Source organism: Bufo gargarizans, chromosome 5 (assembly GCF_014858855.1).
Source record: "Bufo gargarizans isolate SCDJY-AF-19 chromosome 5, ASM1485885v1, whole genome shotgun sequence".
Classification (NCBI taxonomy): domain Eukaryota; kingdom Metazoa; phylum Chordata; class Amphibia; order Anura; family Bufonidae; genus Bufo; species Bufo gargarizans.
Genome location: NC_058084.1, coordinates 376,303,361 through 376,328,571, shown reverse-complemented (window position 1 = coordinate 376,328,571; position 25,211 = coordinate 376,303,361). Strand labels below are relative to the sequence as shown.

The following is a 25,211-nucleotide window of genomic DNA, read 5'->3' as shown; positions in this document are numbered from 1 at the left end:
TGCGGATTTCACCCTCTCCATTGCAAAGGAGATGTGCGCAAGTATATTTAGGATGTGTCATCAGGGCCAAAAAACACTGCCAACAGCATTCTGTAGGCCGCTTCTGATCATACAGTTGCAAGAAAAAGTATGAAAACCCTTTGGAATTATATGGATTTCTGCACAAATTGGTCATAAAATGTGATCTGATCTTTATCTAAGTCACAACAATAGACAATCACAGTCTACTTAGACTAATAAAGAATTAATTGTTACCATGTTTTTATTGAAAACACCATGTAAACATTCACAGTGCAGGTGGAAAAAGTATGTGAACCCCTAGACTAATGACATCTTCAAGAGATAATTGGAGTGAGGTGTCAGCGAACTGAAGTCCAATCAATGAGATGAGATTGGAGGTGTTGGTTACAGCTGCCCTGCCCTATAAAAAAAAACAAAAAAAAAAAACACACACACCAGTTCTGGGTTTGCTTTTCACAAGAAGCATTGTCTGATGTGAATGATGCCTCGCACAAAAGGGCCCTACGATTAAGAATTGTTGACTTGCATAAAGCTGGAAAGGGTTATAAAAGTATCTCCAAAAGCCTTGCTGTTCATCAGTCCACGGTAAGACAAATGGTCTATAAATGGAGAAAGTTCAGCACTGCTGCTACTCTCCCCAGGAGTGCCCATCCTGTAAAGATGACTGCAAGAGCACAGCTCGGACTGCTCAATGAGGTGAAGAAGAATCCTAGAGTGTCAGCTAAAGACTTACAAAAGTCTCTGGCATATGCTAACATCCCTGTTAGCGAATCTACTATACGTAAAACACTAAACAAGAATGAATTTCATGGGAGGATACCACAGAGGAAGCCACGGCTGTCCAAAAAAAAAAAAAAAACATTGCTGCACGTTTACAGTTTGCACAAGAGCACCTGGATGTTCCACAGCAGTACTGGCAAAATATTCTGTGGACAGATGAAACCAAAGTTGAGTTGTTTGGAAGAAACACACAACACTATGTGTGGAGAAAAAGGCACAGCACACCAACATCAAAACCTCATCCCAACTGTGAAGTATGGTGGTGGGGGCATCATGGTTTGGGGCTGCTTTGCTGCGTCAGCGCCTGGACGGATTGCCATCATCGAAGGAAAAATAAATTCAAGTTTATCAAGACATTTTGCAGGAGAACTTAAGGCCATCTGTCCACCAGCTGAAGCGCAACATAAGAGGAGTGTTGCAACAGGACAACGACCCAAAGCATAGAAGTAAATCAACAACAGAATGGCTTAAACAGAAGAAAATACGCCTTCTGGAGTGGCCCAGTCAGAGTTCTGACCTCAACCCGATGGAGATGCTGTGGCATGACCTCAAGAAAGCGATTCACACCAGACATCCCAAGAATATTGCTGAACTGAAACAGTTTTGTAAAGAGAAATGGTCAAGAATTACTCCTGACCGTTGTGCACGTCTGATCTGCAACTACAGGAAACGTTTGGTTGAAGTTATTGCTGCCAAAGGCGGTTCAATCAGTTATTAAAGCCAAGGGTTCACATACTTTCTCCACCTGCACTGTGAATGTTTACATGGTGTGTTCAATAAAAACATGGTAACATTTCATTCTTAGTGTGTTATTAGTTTAAGCAGACTGATTGTCTATTGTTGTGACTTAGATGAAGATTAGATCACATTTTATGACCAATCTGTGCAGAAATCCATATCATTCCAAAGGGTTCACATACAGTTGCAAGAAAAAGTCTGATTGTCAGTTTTTTTTCTCATGGATTCTATGAAAACATTTTGGAGGGAGATTCAACACAGACTGGCATTTTACACCAGTCTATGATGTCCAGGGGCTGCTGGAAGATGCACCCACTTTATGGCAAGGCGCAGGCCTCATCATATAATTAGACGCATCGGCCGGCAGTCTGTGCAGCTAATCTGGAATCCATGGCAGCACCAAGCTGCTGTCGATTTCAGTCTTTTTATGCCAGAAAACTGGCATAAAAGATGATAAATGTGATGGGCCCAATGGCCACAATCCTTGCCATCCTCACCATGCCCCTTGCATTGCAGTGGCATTTAAAAAGCTGCAAACACTGTTTTTGACTCTAAGAAAACCTATTTCTTAGTATCAATAGGGGACATAAATTAGTTTGGTCACTAAGGTGACCCAACCCAGCTTTCTCAATCAGGATCCAGGTTTTATACATTAAACCTGCAGGTATTTTCCCTTTAATCTGTTAGAAGATAAAAATATGTAGCATGCAAATCTTAGCTGAAAAAAGTGAAATTACTCATTAAATTGTACGTTTCTTCAAAATTAACAACCCACTTCCGAGCTATTTAAATTCAGATATTCTGTGTGGGTGAGGAGTGAATGTGAAATATTAAAAATAATGCATCAAATGACTCATGCACTAAAGCGACGCAGCCAATTCTTTTATACCAGGGATGGATGAGAATTACAGGCGAAACGCGAAAAATTAGAATATCGTGCAAAGTTCATTTATTTCAGTAATGCAACTTAAAAAGGTGAAACTAATATAGAAGACTCATTACATGCAAAGCGAGATATTTCAGGCCTTTTTTTTTGGTATAATTTGGATGATTGAGGCTTACAGATTATGAAACCCCAAAGTCCCAATTCTGAGGCACCCTTTGATCAGGGGATATGGACTAATTCGCTGACTAGAGGGTGATACTTTGAGCCTAGAATATTGAACCTTTTCACAAAATTCAAATTTTAAGCTGCATTAATGCAATTCCTTTTAATTTGCATTACTAAAATAAATGGACTTTTGCCCGATATTCAAATTTTTCGCGATTCACCTATATGTTTATGATGTATATGAAAATCCCACTCAGTCCATAACAGCCCTCTGCCAACGTCTTCGCACAATCAATACTTCTACATATTCACAACATGTTCAAATTGGGTTTTAAATGAGAAATGTATGTACAGTCACAAGAAGAGTCCATTTTTATAAATATTCCCAATAATCTAATTTTTATTTACATAAATACTGAAGCACTAAACCTAAATGCAATGGCTACAAAGTAAAGATTCAGATGTACGTATACAGTCCAGTAGGTAATCAGAACTGCAGATGCTTGACACTGACCTGCAGCACATGGTGGCTACTAATCATGGTCACTAGAAATAAGCAATGTGTCACCTTGGAAGGAGACTCCTTTTACAATGTAGCTACCCATAGGTGGCACCAGAGAGCACTGAGAATCTGCCATCATGAAAGACACTAATATGTGGATAACTGAAGAGGGACAGATTGCAAGATATGCCGTATTTTTCCCTTTATAAGACGCTGTTCTTTTTCCCCCCATAAGTCGGGGGAAATCGTAGTGTGTTTTATAAAGTGAATACTAATGAGTGTTTCCATTATGGAAGAGTTCATTAGTACACAGAAAGAGCGGAGACCGACAAGTGTAGCACTTTTAGTGCTGGTATTAGGGTACTTTCACAGTAGTTGAAGTTTTTGAACTAGTTTTTCTGTTCCGGCACTGAGTTCAGTCATAGGGGTTCAATACCGGAAAAGAACAGATCAGTTTTATCCCCATGCATTTTGAATGTAGAGAAATCCATGGATGTCAAACAGCACGTCCAAAAGGCGGAAATTTTATTCCAGATGCAACGTTTCGGCTTAGGCCTCTTTCACACTTTCGTTGTCCGGATCAGTCGTGTACTCCATTTGCCCGAATTACATGCCGGATCCGTACCACCACAAGTGAACTGAAAGCATTTGAAGACGGATCCGTCTTCAAAATGCGTTCAGTGTTGCTATGGCAGCCAGGACGCTATTAAATTCCTGGTTGCCATAGTAGGAGCGGGGAGCGGTATACTTACCGTCCGTGCGGCTCCCGGGGCGCTCCAGAATGACGTCAGAGCGCCCCATGCGCATGGATGACGTGCCATGTGATCACGTCATCCATGCGCGTTGGGCGCCCTGACGTCACTCTGAAGCGCCCCGGGAGCCGCACGGACGGTAAGTATACTGCTCCCCCGCTCCCCACTACACTTTACCATGGCAAACAGGACTTTGGTTACCATGGCTGCCAGGACACTATTCAGAAAAAGCTAAACGTCTGATCCGGCAAAGCGCCGAAACGACGTTTAGCTTAAGGCCGTATCCGGATTAATGCCTTTCAATGGGCATTCATTCCGGATCCGGCAAGTCTTCAGGATTTTTGGCCAGAGCGAAAAGCGCAGCATGCTGCGGTATTTTCTCCGGCCAAAAAACGTTCCGGTCCTGAACTGAAGACATCCTGAACGTATTTCACTCCTTTCAGAATGCATGGGGATAATCCTGATCAGGATTCTTCTGGCATAGAGCCCCGACGACGTAACTCTATGCTTGAACAGAAGAACGCAAGTGTGAAAGAGCCCTTAGTGATAGCCTTTGTCAAGCAAAGCTTGTCATACTTGACAAGGCCATATGGAATAAAATGCCGCCTTTTTTTTTTTTTTTTTACATCCATCGGTTGCTGTTTTGGGGGGCTTTTTACCACCCCCCCTGGAGACTAGCACCCGCAGCATTATTACTTAGGAGTGCTGTTCACCTGTGTTTGTGTAGAGAAATCCATTCAGGATTTCTTCAGTTCAGTCACTGAACGGCGTTTTGGACGGAGGAAATACTGTCCAAAATTCCAGATCAGTTACTGGAATGCCGGATCCGGCATTAATTTACATTTAAATGCATTAGTGCCGGATCCGGCATTAAAAATACAGCAATGCCGGATCCGTCCTTCCGGCGTAAAAATTTGAAAAAAATATATAACTGATCCGTTTCTCCGGATGACATCCGGAGAGGCGGATCCGTTCTTGCAATGCATTTGTAAGATGGATCCGCATCCGGATCAGTCTACAAATTCTGTCAGTTTGCATGCAGATTGCCAGAACTGCTTGCCGGATTACTTTGCCACAAGTGTGAAAGCAGCCTTACTCTTCTCCAGGTGCCATGATGTGTCCTCACAGTGTACAGTGCCAGGATGTGTGTGTGTGTCACGACAGCTCATGGTGCAGCGCTTCAGGAATTCACAGCCTCTTAAGTCATTATGATGCGGCTAGTTCACTTCACAGGAGAAGTGTTCAGTCTGCAAAAGACAGCTCACATGGACTAAATCCGCTTGTGTAAAACTGGCCATTGTAGTATTTAGGTGGAGGTGCGTCATGGTTACAGACTCTTCAAGGTTTTTTTTGTTTTACATCTTAAGAACCAGGTAATTTTTGGATTTCAAGATCACACAATGTTTAGATTCTTAATCTCACCATTCCACAAAAAAAAAAAAAAAAAATTATATATATATATATATATATATATATATATAATTATATATATATTTTTTATTTTTTTTTTTTTTTGCATGAACTCAGCAACATAGGGTCTTTCTAGTTTTTATGGTGTATAATTCTGGCTACATATGTTTTTTTTTGCTTGTTCTCCAGTAATAAACTAACACAAAAAAAAAAACATTCCAATATTTTATAGAGCTGTATTATTGTAGATATGTTTATAAAAAATAGTTTTTTCCTGATTGTTTTTTTTGTTACAATCCATTTGCTATTTTTTAGTCCCATAAATGGATTTCCATTTAACTTAATTTTATATTCCATTATATTTGCATACTTCTACATCATCCAGCACACAGTATAACCTCATGTACTATATTCCATTAAAATACAACTCCACAGTGGCTTTACATTCACTGCCAATACATTTTTATCAGTACAATGATCTTAATCATGGCACAAGGTCACCGTGATTGTATTTGAATGGATTACTGAATTAAAGTATATGAGGTTTTACTCTATGTGCTGGACAAATCTTGTACTGCACAGAAATATGTACAAGCACCGGTTATAGCCGACTTAAAGAGCCTCAGGTAGTTAAGGTACCTTGACATACTATTATGTCAGCTTGCAAAAAGGGGTTAACAGCAGCAGTATTCCAGTGGGGCTGAAATAACCATAATATGTGCACAGATATGTTATTGACGTCCTGGCATAGATTCCAGTAATCATTTAAAGGCTAGGTACTCCTTCAGGGGCAATTTTTTTTTTTTTAATAGCAATTTACTAATTTTGGGCAAATTTTTTTTCAGTTTGTCTTTATTTAAAATATTGAGCCACTCTCACAAAGGGTTAACTGTTTGTCTAGCTGTCTGAATGAGATTTTCACTTTATGACCTTTTAGTAATTTAGAGATTAATAAACCTAAATGACTGGCTCAAACATTTATGGCGCGGGAGTGATGGGCAAACAGCAGAGAACTGCGGCTTATGACCACGACTGGCAATGATGCTGATCGCGGACATAACAGCCTTTAGATGCCGTGATCAAGTGTGATTATGGCATCTAAACAGTAAAAAATTCCGGAAACGCGCCCTTCACGGTCAGTACTGGCATCCCTGTGTGGCCAATGAGGATGCTGGCAATTGACTTTAATACGCTATTAGAGCTGCAATTTTTTTTGTTGGCCAGCAGATGGCAGGCAAACATAAAAAATAAGCAATTCACATATTACAATGCTCCTGTATGGGACATTTTAACCCATAGAGGACCAGCGCAGTACATGTACGGCGCTGTAATCAGGCGGGTGCAGGAGATGCGCCCGCCCGATCCGCAGCAGGGGTCCGGCAGTCACTGATAGCCGGACCCCTGCTGTATGCGCCGGCATCAGTGAAATCACTGATGCCGGCGCATTAACCCTTGATGTGCCGCGGTCAGCGCTGACCGTGGCACATGCAATGTCCTCAAGGGAATCAGAGCCGCTATCGGGTCCCCATCACAGCTGCTGTGACGGGGACCCGATGGCATGGATTAGGCATCGGGGCTGCCCCCTGGATCTCACAGGCAGGAAGCTGTATGTGTAATACACACTGTATTACACTTACAGCCAATGCATTTCAATACAGAAGTATTGGAATGCATTGTAAAGGGGACCACACCCCCAAAAGTTGAAGTCCCAAAGTGGGACAAAAAAAATAAAATGAGTGAAAAAAAAGTCCCCCCCAATTTTTTTTAAATAAAGATTAAGTAAAAACAAAGAAAAACCATCATTCGTCAAGTAATAAAAAAAAAATTTGGGAAAAAAAAGAAAACTTAACATATCACATTACCTAACCCCTCAGATGAACACAGTCAAAAAACCATTTTTGTCACCTTACATCACTAAAAGTACACCACCAAGCGATCAAAAACGAATATGCCCACCAAAATAGTACCAATACCACCTCAACCCGCAAAAAATGAACCCCTACCTATGACAATCACCCAAAAAAATAAACTATGGCTCAGAATATGGACACTAAAACAAGTTTTACACAATAACATGTTAAAACCAAAAAACTATAAGTAAATAAACAAAAAGAAATACATATTAGGTATTGCCATGTCCGTAAGAACATGCTCTATAAAAATATCACATGGCCTAATTAATCAGATGAACACAGTAATAAAAATAATTTAAAAAAAAACCTGTAAAAGTGATTTTTTTTTGTCCCCTTACATCACAAAAGTGTAATAGCAAATGATAAAAAAGTCATATGCACCCTATAAAATAGTACCATGAGCCCCTAAACACGACAGACAGTCGCCCAAAAAATAAATAAAAACTACGGTTTTCAGAATGTGGAGACTAAAAAAAAATATAAAAATTTCTTCAAAAATGCTTTATGTAAAACAAACAGTCATATTTGGTATTGTTGAGTCCGTAACAATCTGCTCTATAAATATACCACATGATCTAACCTGTCAGATGAATGTTGTAAATAACAAAAAATAAAAACTGTGCCATTTCTTGTTTCCTTGCCTCAAAAAAAGTGCAATATAGAGCAACCAAAAAAAAACATATGTACCCTAATATAGTAAAACTGCCACCTTCTCCCGTAGTTTAAAAAAATGGGGTCACTTTTTTGGAGTTTCTACTCTAGGGGTGTATCAGGGGGGCTTCAAATGGGACATGGTGTAAAAAAAAAACAAAAAAAAAACAGTCCAGCAAAAAGCCGTATGTCGTTCCTTTCCTTCTGTGCAATACCGCGTGCCGTACAGCAGTTTATGACTACATAGGGCAGGGATGGCCAACCTGCGGCTCTCCAGCTGTTTTAAAACTACAATTCCCACCATGCCCTGATGTAGGCTGATAGCTGTAAGCAGTCTAGGTATGCTGGGAGTTGTAGTTTTGCAACAACTGGAGAGCCGCAGGTTGGCCAGCCCTGACATAGGGGGTGTTTCTGTAAATTACAGAATCAGGGCCGGGCCATAAATATTGAGTTTTGTTTGGTTGTTAACCCTTGCTTTGTAACTGGAATTTTTTTTTATTAAAATGGAGAATCTGCCAAAAAAAAAAATAAAAAAATAAGGTGAAATTCTGAAATTTCATCTCCATTTTCCATTAATTCTTGTGGAACACCTGAAGGGTTAACAAAGCTTGTAAAATCAGTTTTGTATACCTTGAGGGGTGTAGTTTCTAAAATGGGGTCACTTTTTTTTTTTTAGTGTTTCTACTCTAAGGGTCTAAAATTATCCCAGTGAAATCCGCTTTCCAAAAACCATATGGCGTTCCTTTCCTTCTGTGCAATATCGAGTGCCCGTACAGCAGTTTACAACCACATATGGGGTGTTTCTAAACTACAGAATCAGGGCCATAAATATTGAGTTTTGTTTGGCTGTTAACCCTTGCTTTGTAACTGCAAAAAAATGTAAAATCTGCCAAAAAAGTGAAATTCTGAAATGTAATCTCTATTTTCCATTAATTCTTGTGGAACACCTAAAGGATTAACAAAGTTTGTAAAACCAGTTTAATGGGGTCATTTTTGGGTGGTTTCTATTATGTAAGCCTCACAAAGTGACTTTAGACCTGATTGGTCCTTAAAAAGTGGGGTTTTAGAAATTTTCTGAAAAATTTCAAGATTTCCTTTTAAACTTCTAACGTGCCCAAAATATTAAATGGCATTCACAACATTATCCAAACATGTTGACATATGGGGAATGTAAAGTAATTACTTTTGGAGGTATTACTATCTAACATTATGGAGGACTACTGCTGGTTTTTGCAACGGGAAAATATGACCGTTCACAAACGCAAAAGTGGATGCCTGAAGCACTTTTAACAGTACTGGGCCTTGCTCAAGTAAGACATTTAAACTGAAAAACAAGACTTTTTGAAAGGTTGTTATTCCATTACATTTTCATACACGGTTTACTATGCAAACTTTGATGTAAATCAGGTAATTTTTGGAGTAAAAATGGTTCTGTTTAAAATTATTCACTGCTTTCCAATATATAGGCATACTTATGCAGAGCAAAATTTCGTGACTTGTTACAACAATTCTGACTTCGAATTTGTAATCCGCACACTCGCTTTAGTATAGGACAAATGGTTTTTGCCCAGTAGCAGACGAAAAGTTTTTTTTTTTTGTGTGTGTGTGTAAAAATAATCCAGACGCTATCCAAGACAGCTAGGCGTTCCAAACTGGAACGCACCTCAGATGTCCGACTAATATTGTTGTGTGTTCCACAGAATGGAATGCAAATAACAAATTTTTATAAAACACACTCACACTATAATTACACACTATACTTAATTAATATGATACCAACCATATAATATGTAAAAATACAAACAATATCTAAAAAAATAATATAATCCCAATATATCAAAACAAATTAGTGATATAATTAGTGACAAATATGATTAGTGATAAGATTAATTATAAAAACCTGATAACGTCGTAATATACATAGTGATACGAAGATAACATGATTCGTCCAAGGGATAATAACATATGGACGTAATTGATGCAATTCTTCATTGAAAAAGATAAAATACAAAGGGTGATATAATAAAACCGTTAAAAAAGTGCAGTGCTCGGTGCCAAACAGTGAACAAGAAAAATGTTAAAAATATATGGATCCAAATGTGCATAAGTGTTCAGAGCATACCTCGGGTTGTTAAACCTGTGTATAAGAAGCATAAAAGTGATACAATATTATCAAACTCAACATTTTACAAAATATACATTTTTGTAATACAACAATATAAAGTGGTATTGTGTGTCCAGATAAGTCAAGTCCAACCATCTCACACGGATAGACCAGTATCACTCCCCATATCCATATGCCGACTTTGTTAGTAGTATAGATATAAACAGTAAATATAAAAGTAAATAAAATATATTTATAAAAAATAAAATTGGGTTTTGCAGGGTTTTTTTTAACTGATGATCTATCCTTTGGATAAATAATCAGCATCTGATCAGCCGGGGTCAGACACCCGGGACCCCTGCCGATCAGCTGTTTGAGAAGGCAGCAGTGCTGCCACGCTCTTCTCGCTGTTTACCGCTGGCCCAGTGAGGTCATGACTAGTATTCCATGGCCTGGGCGGAACTAAGCTCCATTCAAGTGAGCAGAGCTTAACCCCGCCCAGGCCATTGATACTAGTCGTGATACTGGGCCGCGGTAAACAGCAAGAAGGCTGCGGCGCTACTGCCACCGCCGCTGCCTTCTCAAACAGCTGATCGGCAGGGATCCCGGGTGATAAAAAAACTGAACCATCAGTGAAAAACGCATTGCATCCGCTTCCGGATGAAATGAGTTTTTCATTGAAACCCTATTCACTTCTATGGTGCCAGTTTTTCACGCAATGCAGAACTGATGCGTAAAAAAAAAAAAAAAAAAAAAAGACCAATTGAAATGAATGGGTCAGGATTCAGTGCAGGTGCGATGCGTTCACGTCACGCATTGCACCTGTGCGGAAAACTTGCTCGTGAGAAAGGGGACTAACAGTTCCCAGTATTTGGTCAAAGCCGATCTCCTCTTTTTCCGCTGCGGACTGTATGTAGATATTAGAGATAAGCAAATCGAAGTTGACCAAGTGGAATTCGATCCACAGCCCACATGTCACAGCCCTATAAATAGCATCAGCCATCTTGGATTCAGCCATTTTCCAGTGTACTTCGTACAGGGAGAGGTGTGACAGGCGCTAGGAAAGACTTTATTGGGAAAAAAAAAAAAAAAAAAAAAATTTAGAAGTTCAGGGAAAGATTATACAAGGTGTAGGGAAAGCATCATCTACATTATAAAATGAGAACAGGGTGCAATAGCAGAGTTACACTGCTGCTTTTAGGTTGTTTCCACTATATGATACATCAGTAATTCCAGAAAACCTTGCTTGTTAGTTATTGGGGTGCAAGTTCTGTGTGGTACCGCCATTTACGGGGTGAATTAATAGGAAATTTCCTTACGTCCTATTAGCCGTTCTGCAGTAATTTTACATTGTTTAACTTTTTTTTAAGGGGATGTATTAATGGGGAGAAAAAAAAAAAAAAAAAAAAAAAAAAAAGAAATGTCATAACTGCCGTTCAGCGGTTAAGTTACATTGTACTACAGCCATTTACAGGATGTATTAATATGAAAGATTTGTACATCTTAGCTGTTCTGCAGTGAATTTTGATTGTTATATTTCTTTTGAGGGGTGTATCATTAGGAAAAAGAGTACGTCTTATTAGCAGTTCTGCAGTGAATTTACATTGTCAGCCATTGTTGGGGTATATTAATAGGAAAAATAAGTACTTATTAGCCGTTCTGCAGTGAGCTTACATTGCCATTCTGTGGCGAAATTGCTTTTGGGTTTCTTCTGTAGGGAATAAATAATTGTCTATTAGCCGTTCAGTGGTGACTTTTTTGGGGGGGGATACAGCCTGTGTTGGGGGTGTATTAATTTATATTTAATTTAATTGATTTATTTTACAGTATGTCAGACTCCAGGGTGAAGAAGGGGCTTCATCATCATCAGGAGAAGAAGGTGGCAGCTTGTGCGTTAGACAGGGGCTGAGCCAGCAGGGTGGCAGCAGTGGGAGGTCGGGAGCCAAACGTGCCCAGGGTAGACCACCCACTTCGCAGGAGTTCCTGCCCAGAAAGTAGTGGTGTAGGGGTTCACGGAGGCAGCGGTAGCAGTCAGTCAGCGCAGAGTGTGGGGGGGAGAGAATTGCATATTCGGCAGTGTGGGAATTTTTTGTTAGGCCGCCGGAGGAGGTGAACATGGCCATTTGCAGAATTTGTAGGCAGAAGGTGAAGCGCGGTTAGGGTGCCAATGTTGGCACCACGGCCCTGCATCAACACATGCAGAGTCATCATAAAGTGGCCTGGGAGAGCTGTGGCTCCGATGTGGTGGTCCAGCATGCTGCAGCAACCGCTGCATCACCCAGTGGCACGCACCCAATTTCATGCAGTCAAGGCTCCACAACCCCAGCTGAAGGGAACTGTCTGTCCTTCCCATTATCTGCTGGTCCTGATGCTCCTGCTCCTCCTCATCAGTCATTCCGTCAGCAATCGATCACCGAAGCGATTGCCAAGAGGCAACAGTATGCATGCACTCGTCCAACAGCGCAGGAGCTGAACGTGCTCCTGGCCAATTTGCTGGTGCTGCAGTCCCTCCCTTTCCAAGTGGTGCACTCTGCACCTTTCAGAAAACTGATGGCTTGTGCAGAGCCAAGATGGAGAGTAGTCATCTTTGTGAAAAAGGCAGTACCAGTCCTGCACACATATGTAGAACAAAAAGATGGGCCAGTCGTTGAGCCCGTCTGTCTGCCAAAGTGCACGGCAGCACAGACGTGTGGAGCTGTAACTATGGTGAAGGACAATATATATCCTTTACGGCCCACTGGGTAAATGTGGTTCCTGCCCAGCCACACCAGCAACTTGGCCAGGTGACGCCGCTTCCGCCTCCACGTTCTCACCGTTGGTCCTGCGACAATGTCCTCCTCTGCCTCCTCATCCTCCACTGCAGGGAAAATTCACAGTGCTCCACTAGCATACTACATATGGAGGTCATGCTGTTCTGCACCTAGTTTGCCTGGTTTTGCCGCAGGGGAGGAACTGCTCCGCGCCCCTTATTAAGAACTCGAATCCTGACTTTCTCCTCAACAACTCAAAATTGGAACCATGGTGACCTACAACGGGAAGAACATTGTGTCGGAGCTGTGTCAAGGAGGGCTGAGCCATGCACCCTGTACGGCGCACATGTTCAAGCTAATGGTAAAGCGATTCCTGAAGTGTTCACCTCATCTGCAAGACATCCTGAAAAATGGCCAGGTTTTTCTACACAGGTGACAGGAGAGGAGGAGCAGGAGCAGTCGGAGGAGCTACAGGGCGATGAGGAAGACAAGGCAGAGGACCCAGACACACTGTTGCAGTATGCAGGTGAGATGGAGGCAGGGAGTCCCTCTGAGTTGCTTGCGCAAATGGCCCAATGCATGCTCAGTTGCCTGCGTAGTGACAGCTGAAGTGTCACCATTCGGCAGAGGGATGACTACTGGCTCTCCACCATGTTAGACCCTTGCTACCAGTCCAAAATAGGGGCTTTTTGAGAGGGAGGACAAACTGAACTACTATTGAGACATCCTATGTAGTCAGTTGGCTGCTGCATTTGTGCGCCATCGCCCATCCTCACGCAGGTCTGACCAAGGGGGGCCCTCTGTGTTTACATTACACTGCCATGGCTGCTGGGGGAGGGGCAGGAGCAGTACCAGCTCCATCAGCAGCAACTTAAGGCTACAGTCACTGACAAGCAATTTTCTTCATCCGCCTACTGAACTACTGAGGAAACTACTCACCAGCATCTAGACAGAGCAGAACCTGAACCAGCAGGCTGTGGCATACTTTAGTGCACCCTGCCACCTCACATCGAAGATCACCTGGACTACTGGGCATCCACTATTTGCGGCCGCAACTCTGCCCTGGACAAGCTTTCCTGCCCGGCCAGCAGTGTGGCATCAGAGCGGGTGTTTAGTGTGGTGGGGGCCATAGTTACCCCGAAGAGAACTCGCCTGTCCAAAATGTGGAGAAACTGACCTTTGTGAAGATGAATCAGGCATGGATCAGCCAGGATTTTCAAACACCAGTGCCTGATGCATCAGACTAGGTCATCCATGGTACCACACCAACATTTTGTCAAGAGACCCGTTTCGTCTGGCTACCTGCTTCAGCTTCTATTGTGATGCTGCTACCCACCTGATGCCACACCTGCTGCCAGGTGCTCTACTGCCACCATCCTCTTCAGCTGGTACTGGTATTGCCCCCCCACTCTGTCACTGGGCCACTCAGTGGTGAGGTGGCAGCAGCATGAAGAGACCACAATGTCACCTTGCCACTCTGGTCTACTCATGCTGCTGCCACATCACCACTTCATGACTGGGCCACTGTTTTGCCTTTTTGGCCTGGTTGACATCATTTATTTGACCATTCTGAAATTACACAACCGATCCCATTTATGTAGCATATGTCAGGCCTGTATGACATGGTCCCTATTTTGCATCAGAATTGGCTTATGATTTGGTAGCCAAAAGCAGGAGTGGGTACAAAATATGCAAATATTCCATTCCTGTGTCAGCTCCATTTTGGATCCACTTTTTTTTTTTGGCTTTAGCAATATTGATGGATAACTGACCAAATGCTCAACAGAAAGGATCCGTTTTTTGGGGGTTATTGTCCTGACTGATCAGAGGAAGGACAAAATAATCAGCACAAACTTACTGCTGACACCCTCTCCACTATCAGGGGGCTCTACTTGTATAAGAGTTTATTAAACAGATTCTGTAAACATCCATGTGGAATCAGCTGACGACGGTGTAAAAGGAGTGCACTCTTTCACGCTATAGTAGGGTCTTGGGCCTCTGCACGGTTCTTTATACCTGTCACTAACATTGATCTGTAAGGCAGAGTTCACACTTGAGTTATTTGGTCATCTACATGGCATACTGACTCACAGTATTGTTTCACTACCACAGCAGACTCCCTATGCGTGTTACTGCAAGGCAGTGTTCTACACCACTATAAAGGCTCTCTGTAGCCAGGAAATAGCAGTTTAACGCAATTCGCCATGAATAAATTCGGATCAAATCTTTTTGAAAAATTCAGCGAACAGACCAAATCGAATTTTAGAGAAATTCGGTCATCTCTAGTAGATATGAATTGTATTTTATCTTGGTGTTGCTTGAATCGTCATCTTTGGCGCTTAGGAGATCATCGCTGTTCATATTGCTTGCCTTCTCATATCCTTTCATTATACAGTCTGTGGGATATCCCCTTTCTTGGAATCTGTGTATGAGGTCCCAATATTGTGTTCCATAGACATACAGCAGCAATCAGTAAGAGAAAGGAAGACGGCACGTGTGCACCATCTCCTCATACAGCTGATCGGCCGGGGTCGGACCCGATATTGATGACCTTATCCGATAAATAAATAAAATAAATATACCGGTAGTGCCCCCAAAGATGTACATAGCCTTTAAACCAGAAAGCAGGCAAAAATTAATGATTGATCTTCCAGGGCCCTGCCCGCACCCCTTTGCACTTTTTTTCCTTTAACGCCAGAAAATTGGCGTATAGGGAAGATAAATCTCCCCCATGTTTTTCTTCAAACACATTTTTTTTTTTTTTTTAGATTAAAAGGAAACATTACAGAATATGTGCTTATAGTTTATAACAAGCACAATGAAGAAAAGGCATAACTGGAAACACAGTTATGCCAAGAAAATAAATATCAAAACAAATGACAATAATACCGACACGTGACGTTCTATTTCACCATCCTCTCCCCCACGTTTTAAGATTGGCGTCTGGCAGGAAGAATGCAGTAGGGAACAAGGGAAATTGCTTACAGAATAACATTATGTTGAATATTTGCTACAAGCTTGTAATTAAGTTTTTTTTTGTTAGTTTTTTTTTATTTGTTTCAATCGTTTTTATTAGTTTTTTTCAATGACACAGTACATAGTCAGCCACGTCTGGTATCAGACGTGTCTCATATCTGCGTTGAAATACACAAAACAAGTTATTCTTGCACAGTGGTGTGCACATCTGTTGCAGAGCACAAAACAAAAGTAAAGCAACAAGACAATGTATAACAACCAGATTTTTGTATAAGGTCCATACCTGAGCAGTGAGAGTGTAAGGCCTCTTTCACACGGGCGAGTTTTCTGTGCGGGTGCAATGCATTTCTATGGGGCTGTGCACATGAGTGGTGATTTTCACGCATCACTTGTGCGTTGCGTAAAAAAACGCAAGCATCCGCAAGCAAGTGCGGATGCAGTGCGATTTTCACACATGATTGCTAGGAGGCTATCGGGATAGGGATCCGATCTTTATTATTTCCCTTATAACATGGTTATAAGGTAAAATAATAGCATTCTTAATATAGAATGCTTAGTAAAACGTCCATTTAGGGGTTAAAACTAAACAAATCCTAACTCACCCCATCCACTTGGTCGCATAGCGGATCTCCTCTTTCTTCAGGACCTGGCAAAAGGACCTTTGATGACGTCACTGTGCACCATGTGAAGAAGTCCAGGTTCGGGTGTGGGTACCAAACATGCCGATTTTTCTCACATGCATGCAAAACGCTTTGCACTCACGGGGAAAAAAAATATATTGCACATTTTCCCGCAACGCACCCGCATCTTTTCCCACATGTCACCCGCAACACCCATGTAAAAGAGGCCCTAGAGATCGATATAGCGTTCTTATGGATGCGCCGATACCCAATATGTATACTTTATTTACACAATAACAGCATTTTTTAAACAAAAAAAAAATATGTTTTAGTGTCTCCATATTTTGGAGGGCGATTGTCTTAGGTAGGGGTTCATTTTTTGCGGGATGAGGTGACTGTTAGATTGGTACCATTTTGGCGGGCATACGCCTTTTTGATCACTTGGTGTTGTACTTTTAGTGACTTAAGATGACAAAAAATAAATAATATGATTTCGCACATTTTGTCATGTCACCCAATATGTCTATTTTCTTTTTTTCCCTATTTTTTTTTTTATTAACTTTGAGGAAAATGAGTTTGTTTGTTTTTTTACTTGAATTTAATTGAACTTAATTTTTTGGGTGGGTAACGTTATTTTTTTTTACTTTCAGTTTATTTTTTGTCCCACTCTGGGAATTCACCTTTTGGGGGTCTGATCCCCTTTACAATGCATTCCAATACTTCTGTGTATTAGGCCTCATGCACACGACCGCGCTTTTTTTGCGGTCCGCAAACCCGCAAAAAACAAAAGTTGCCCGTGTTGCCTTCTGCAATTAACGTAACAGGCAACGGCAATATAAATGCCTATTCTTGTCTGCAAAGCGCTGACAAGAATAGGACATTTTTATTTTTTTTGCGGGGCCGCGTAACGGAGCCACGGATGCGGAAAGCACATGGAGTGCTGTCCGCATCTTTTGCGGCACCATTGAAGTGAATGGGTCCGCATCAGCTGCCAAAACAGCGGCTCAGATGCGGACCCAAAACAACGGTCATGTGCATGAGGTCTTACTCATACAGCTTCCTGCCTGTGAAATCCAGGGGGCTGGATCTCACAGGCTCTCCACCGGAAGGCAGCCTCGATGTCTAAGGAAGGCATCGGGGCTGCCTTTCATGCCATCGGGTCCCCGTCACAGTAGCACGGGGACCCGATGGCAGCTCCGATCACCGCATGTGCCGCGGTCAGCGCTGACTGCGGCACATGAAGGGTTAATGCTCCGGATTTCACAGATGACGGCGCATGCAGCAGGGGTCCGGCTATCAGTGACTGCCAGACCCCTGCCGCTGATCGGGCGGGCGGGCGCAGCTCCTGCACCCGCCCGATCCCCATGAAGTACATGTACGTCACAGGTCTTTAAGTCCCGCAATGAAATTACTTACATGTATGACATGGGTCCAGACATATGAAGAATACGGGAGATTGTTGTCACATGTACCACACAGCCAGTACTTGCCAGATATTCCTGCAGCTCCTTTAATGTTGCTGAAGGCCTCTTGGCAGCCTCCCAGACCAGTTTTCTTCTCGTCTTTTCATCAATATTGGAGGGACGTCCAGTTCTTGGTAATGTCACTGATGTGCCATATTTTCTCCACTTGACTGTCTTCACTGTGTTCCATGGTATATCTAATGCCTTGGGAATTCTTTTGTACCCTTCTCCTCACTGATACCTTTTAACAATGAGATCCCTCTGATGCTTTGGAAGCTCTCTGATGGACCATGGCATTTGCTGTGGGATGCGACTAAGAAAATTTCAGGAAAGACCAACTAGAGCAGCTGAACTTTATTTGGGGTTAATCAGAGGCACTTTAAATGATGGCAGGTGTATGCTGACTCCTATTTAACATGATTGTGAATGTGATTGCCTAATTCTGAACACAGCTACATCCCCAGTTATAAGAGGGTGTGCACACTTATGCAACCACATTATTTTAGTTTTTTTTTGTTTTCTTCCCTCCACCTAAAAGATTTCAGTTTGATTTTCAATTCAGTGGTACAGTTTATAGGTCACATTAAAGGTGGAAATAGTTCTGAAATTATTTCTTTGTCATCTTTTTACAGCACAGAAACCGGACACACAACAGGGGTGTTTAGACTTTTATATATCCACTGTAAATGTCACACGACCCTAGTCATTTTTCGGAGGATTGGCACCATTTGTGTGTGTCCTGCACTAATTCCCGGGTGTTTATGGTTGAGAAAGTACCTTATTTGCTAATATTAAAAAAAAAAAAAATCTGTGTTAGGTAAAGAGTATGTTTCTTTCAGTTATTCAAAGGGAAGTAGCGATCCATCAGTGTATAATTGAGAGACCTGTGTAATGCCTTTCTTCACCCATCTCAAGATTTCTAGATCCTGGATATGAATACTCAGGGGTACTGTTTCCCAGGATAGCCGAGACTCCCCTGAAGTTTTCAAATGAAAGTTCCTCCAACATTGTCATTGCGTCAGTGGGGAAGCATTCCCCATCAGGGATGGCTTCTTTGTGTGTTAGAGGGTGAGGGCCTGGAGAGATGTGGGAAAGACTAGGTTATTTTCTATATGAGTCCAATTTGTAACACCCCCCCCCCCCCCTTTTTCCCATCTGGAGATCATCTCTATTTGTTTGGCCATGTAATATGCCTTAACATTTGGTACTCCAATGCCTACAAACAGTATTAGTAGTGAGTATGCTATTCTAGGTTTACGTCCTGCCCAGATAAATGGTAAAATACAGTGTTGGATCTGTGAAAAATCTGGCAGGGACCTGTACGAAATATAGTAATTTAGGCGGTAGTAACATTTTGAGAGCTGCAATTCTGCCTATCCATGATCTTTCAAATTTGGATCATCAGAATGTTTCTTCTCGTAGGGCTGATAGCTTGGGAAGATAGTTATATTTATATAGTTGGCCAAATGAGGGAGAAATGTTAATGCCGAATTCTCTCTGTTTGCCAGTCTAAGGGGAAGTGCGTTTTTAAATAGTCTATGGTGGAGGCAGCTGAGGGACACTGGCATGGCTTGGGATTTAGATGTGTTTTGTTTGTATAAAGATATTTGAATTGTAAGATCTAGTCCAGTGCCCTGGCCAGTGAACAGTCTGGATCAGATAGGGTCAATATCACATTATCCGCATACAAGGAGACAGCGTGTTCACGGTACCCATTTGTATACATTTTACCTCCGGATCTACCCAGAGGGGGGCAGCCAGTGGTTCCATGCACAATACAAATATCAACGGGGAAAGAGCGCAGCCTTGGCGAGTGCCATTGATGATATGAAAACTGTCCGAAAGGGTGCCGTTTGTCAATACCCTGGCAGAAGGGGCTGAGTATAGGGCCTTTATGGCCTGCAGCTAATGGCAGAATAGGACCGCATGCTACTGGGTGCTGATGTCAGCCAATACCTGGGTTTAGCTATACTCCCTCCATGCTGCAGTTTCCTTCTTCTCGCAGTTGCCCCCTCCACTGGGGTGGGACGCCGCTTCTACTAGTAGCCAGGCAACGCCCACCCTGCTCTCTCTGTATGCCCCTCATGACATCGCCAACTTACTAGTGCTGTCATTACTGAGCAGAGTGGCAGCAGGACTGAAATAATGCCACACAGTCTGGGCCCCAGGGAACATCAAGTGGTGGCCAGACCACTCGGTAGCAAGGGCTTTGTGGAGGTTGGGGCTGTATGTTGCTGGGGGGGGAGTAATGTTATTTACATGGGACTGTATGTTGTAGAGAGCAGAAGGGGAGGGGAAGGAAGCACAAGAAAAAAACCAGACATCTATAGAACCTTACATTGAGCCTCATCAGCCTGAACATTAGTGGGGGAGACTATTGAGATGGCGCACGCTACATAAAGCATGGCACACTATGCGTATAACTATTCATTATACCCTTTACATAAACTTTCAACCGTTCTATCCCCAGACCCCTTGGTACATTATCTGTATATAATTACAATGGTGTACATCACCGTCATGGTCTGATTGCATCACAATATACATATTTCTTATGGCATACTGCAGTTGCCTTTACCCATCCTGTTAAGCAAAATCTGAAAGGTGAAGTCACACACAGTATTTCCCACTTTAGATGAACGTACCAGGAATATTGAAATTAGTGGCATGCCTGCCCCTTTTATTTATGCCGTGCCCCCAAGGGCCTCTATGGATCACATGTTGAGTATAGGTCTCCTCCATCAGGTGAACCCCCACAATTAATGCAAATCCCTCCAGAGAGAATTCTAATGCAAAGCTTGATGGCATAGCAATGAATTGATCAGCACTCGGCTTTTCCCGAAACTGATAATGTTTTCATTGTGCAGTCACCTCGCCATCCTCTTGGAGAAATTAACCAGCTTGAATTGGGGAACCGGATTCATGGGAACCACAGCCATATACAGACACCTACTTACACAGTATTTAACGATACAACCTATGGCACTGGTGGCGAACCTATGGAACGGGTGCCAGAGGGGGCACTCAGAGCCCTCTCCGGTGCCCTGGAAAAAGTCTAAGGCGTACCACTATGCCTTAGACTTCTCCTGACAGTCATCAGCGCAGGGCGCACTATGAACAGCACAGGCAGCGCACTGAATGTAGGCAGGCTATTATAGCTAAATGATAAAGTACATGGAAGATATACTATATTGGTATTCAGGTTAAATTGGCGTGTTGGCACTTTGCAATTAATAAGTGGGTTGTATGGTTGTAGTCTGGGCACTCTGTCTCTAAAAGGTTCGCCATCACTGACTTATGGCTTACGAATATTACGGCAAAAACAGCAAACAGTCAGGAAATATACTTACTACTAACGTCCATGGCACTTTAGAGATTTTGGTATGTGCTCTTGTAATATAAATAATGAAAAGGAACACAGTGATGACCCAGTAAAATACAGCTACAAACATCACCCAGCCAAAAGCGGGAAAATGGAAATATTCAGAGCCTGCTATTAGAGCCCAGACAAGTAATCCAAACACCTAAAAAGGAGATGCAGAAAGTAAAAATGGATTAGATCATTTTCTGGATTTATTCTAAAGCATCAAATGTTTGAAATCGTATTATAATAATTTTCTGGGTTTTGGATATTGATGACCCATCCTTAGGATAGGTCATCAATCGAAAATCATGGAGCAACCAGGTATGGCGACTACACAGTGGACAAATCTGTGCTTCTGATCGTCTGGCCCCCAGGGATCTGATATTGATGCGCCATTCTGATGATAGGTCTGCAATATCTAGAACTTGGACAACAGACTTTTTGGGAGCAGATTTTGAAACTCTGAGAAATCTTGGAGGTTTTTAAGTCAAAGCTAGAAGTGGATCCTGCAGAAGAGAGATTTTAATTCTTCCTTTATATTTCCCCATTCCTTTGGAATTCACTTCTGGCTTCGACTAAAAGACCTACAGGAAAAATCTGTCTCAAAATCTGCTCCAAAAAGTCACTGCAAAGTGGAAAACAGAGCAGCACAAACATCACTGTCCAGGACATGGTGGCCACTAGAATTGAGCGAAGTTAGCTTCGGGTGCTTAAAGGGAACCAGTCACCTCCCAAAACCATCCCAAGCCGCCAGCAGTACCTGCGTGTAGCCAGAAGTGTGTTTCTGATGATGCCTTCCTTCCTGAAGGCAGATGCAGCAAAAGCACTGAATGTTGTCACAGAGAAGGGGCAGGGAATGGGGCGCGGTTACCGTGACTTGAATAAAGGGGGCCGCTGCCTCCTGGACTTCAAGCATGTGTGGAGAAGCGCGCCGGGCAGGGGATAAAACAACGTTTTCAGTACTTTTGCTGGATCTACCTTCAGGAAACACTGCTGGCTACACGCAGGTACTGCTGGCGGCTTGGGATGGTTTTGGGAGGTGACAGGTTCCCTTTAATCCGAAGTCGCTTCATTTAAAACTTCGGAATAATACTGTACAGTATTAGAACGTATAGGCTCCGATGAGCCAAAGTTGGTTATTTCAAGGTAGTAGTCAGAACCAAAGCAGAGTTCGGTTTCAAGTTTTAAAGTGGTTTTCCATTTTAAAAATCAACTACCGAAGTTATTCAATGAAGTCTTCGGAGCCCATACATTCTAATACTGTACGGAGACTGATCTCTGTACAGTATTATTCCAAAGTTTTGAACGAAGCGACTTCGGATTAAGCATCAAAGCTCGCTACGCTCAACTCTTCTAGTGGCCACATGGATAATTCAAGCAAAGTTTGAAACATACTGCAAATCCATGCAGATCTCCAGAGTGCCAGCAATCACATGTTAGATCTTTAATGTGTTACAGAGTACTACAAAACCCAAAAAGACAGCACTTGGGTCCAAAATAAAATCCAGCAGTCACCTTTATGGTGCAAAAGACAATCTTAGGCTAATACCACAGAATGTTGGGTGTGCATGTCCTGGGATATCGACCCCACATGGCCTTTTGGCATCTTCAGGCACAGATTGGTATCCCATTTTAACTGGCTATAAAAACGCAGCTTGCTGTACTTACCCATACAGTATGAAAAAAAGTAAACTGCAGGGCATAACATTTTTCGAATTGGTCTTTTGCGTGATGTATTCCACTTTATGTTATGCAGTCATTAGTTGGAGCTTTATGTACAGCGCTTACATTAGGAGAGCAGAGTTGAATATTTATTTTGAACAGATGATAAGCGCACATTTATACAGAATGACAAATGCTGCTGTTCGTGCAGGCGCTCTATACAGTAGACAGCCATTGTTTTACAGCCTTATCCTTCAGTACCATAAAAAAACACTGACTGCATTTATTTTCCAGGATACTGTACACAGAATGTCAGTCTTTGCAAATAGTGATTTCCATTATTGAGACATACAAGCAAACATGCTTGCTTTAACTTCATGAAAAGCCAATTAAATTAGGAATGTCTTTGGAATATGGGAGAAATTTTAAGTAACCCCTGCAAGTATTAACTTCAGAGTATAACAGCCATACAACCCATATAGCCACCACTATAACATTTATACATTTACTCTCAGCTCAGCTATGTATTTTTGGAAGTTTCTGCTCTGTTCACTTCCGTGGTCCTGTTCTGGAGGTAGAAACGGGTCTCAGAGGTAGGACCTGCACCTACCGTATAGGACATTGATGGCATACCCTTGCTATACGCCATTAATATCCCAGGAGGGTCACACCCTTTATGGAGGACCTTTCACCGATCCTGACATTGTGAACTAAGTATACAGACATGGAGAGCGGCGCCCAGGGATCTCACTGCACCTATTATCCCTGGGCGCCGCTCCGTTCTCCCGCTATACCCTCCGGTATCTTTGGTCACTAAGTTATGGTAGGCGGAGTCTGCCCTTGTTCTGCTGTAGCGCTGGCCAATCGCAGCGTGGAGCTCACAGCCTGGGAGGTTATATATGCAGTTGTATTATTGTAACGGAAGCATTTTTGCAGATCCATGACGGATCCGCAAAAAAATGCTAGGGTGAAAGTAGCCTTAGCTGTCTGTGAACTTTACAAGACAATAACAGCAAATGTCCTTCCCAAAATGGCTTTCAGTCACACAGATTCACAACTGTATATTCACATGCAGCTGATCTGTTAAGAAATGTCCGCAAATGAAAGCAGTTGCATAGTGGGTTGTCTTGGTGGCAAGGACAGGGATTTCTGTAAGACCCATTCAGATAATATTATACAATAACTGCTTAGCATGAAGGTATGCAAAACAATTGAATGCAATAGATTAACACCCATGGGTAAGTAGGGCAGGGCAGTAAGGCACCAAGTGCTCCTCCCTTTATTTAACATTTTTATTAGGAAAATAAGGGGATACAGCGTCTTCCATAAATTCACATGATGGTATACAATGCGAGTGTACAAACAACGTACAATAAATCATGGCAGAAGACAATGAAAAGCATTGGAATAAGACATAAAAGAAAGAAAGAGGAAGGAAACAACCAACAAATCAATAGCTATGCCACGTCTAGAAGCAAATGTCAAAACTAGGTGTAATATCTCCTATAGTTGTAGATTTGGTAGGAAGGGATAATTACTAGTCACAAACTGACAATTTTTTCCATCTGTTGCTGATACTGGGCAGACCGTGCAATCTCTTAGCAATAAACATTTCCATACCATAGTTATAGTGAACTTTAGCTATGATTTCAGGAATAGATGGGATTTCCCTACTTTTCCACCTTTTAGCTATCGCTACTCTTGTCACAGTTAGAATGTGATAGATTATGGTCAAATCCGCTACGCTCAAATTTTCTAGCCTAGGGAGAGTAAGGCTAATTCCGGGGAGAGCGGAAGTGTGATTCCTACTACAACATCCACAAATGATAATATAAGAGACCAGAAGAGGTAGAGACTGGGGCAATTCCACCAAATGTGCAGTAAGTTACCAGTGACAGACATTCGAGGTGGTTGGATATATTCTAGACAAGCGATAGGGGATGTAATATCACCTATAGGGGAGTTTCCTCGCGGTCTTGGAGCTAAGGGAACACAAAAGCCCATTGCGTAGCTGTAAAGGGGAATTTCTGCACAGCCACAAAGAGCTGTAGTTCCCTGTACGCCACAGAAATCCCTCCCTTAAGCACAGAAGGATTTTGAAAATATATGGCATAAGAGGACAGCTGCGCAGCTTGCGTAAATGTTCATAGATGCCAAGAGATGACGTAACTGGGGGTATTTATAGAAGTGCTCCTCCCTTTAAACTAGGCAATAAAATTGCTAGGGTAGTTAATGAGTTTATGGTAACAGGGCAGAGGCTGATTTGTTATAAATCCACGTACAATTTTGAGAACAGCATCAATGTCTCTTGAGCAACTTGAGTCAGGAATGCAACAGAACATCCCAGCGATTGCTCCACATCAGTCATATACCAGAATTTCACAGACTTATGATGCCAGCAAGCCATGCGAGGATGTAGCCAAAATGTTGACTATACACAGTCAAGTCACAATA

General features: G+C 42.2%; 1 protein-coding gene across 1 annotated transcript in view; it reads right to left on the bottom strand.

The window, feature by feature from the left end:
* The window catches only part of CMTM8 (CKLF like MARVEL transmembrane domain containing 8), a 93,909-nt gene that overhangs the window by 15,950 nt on the left and 52,748 nt on the right, over window positions 1-25,211 (bottom strand). The window contains exon 2 of the mRNA XM_044294250.1: window positions 21,082-21,255. Coding sequence (XP_044150185.1) covers window positions 21,082-21,255 — 174 coding nt within the window. The remainder of the gene's footprint in view (window positions 1-21,081; window positions 21,256-25,211) is intronic.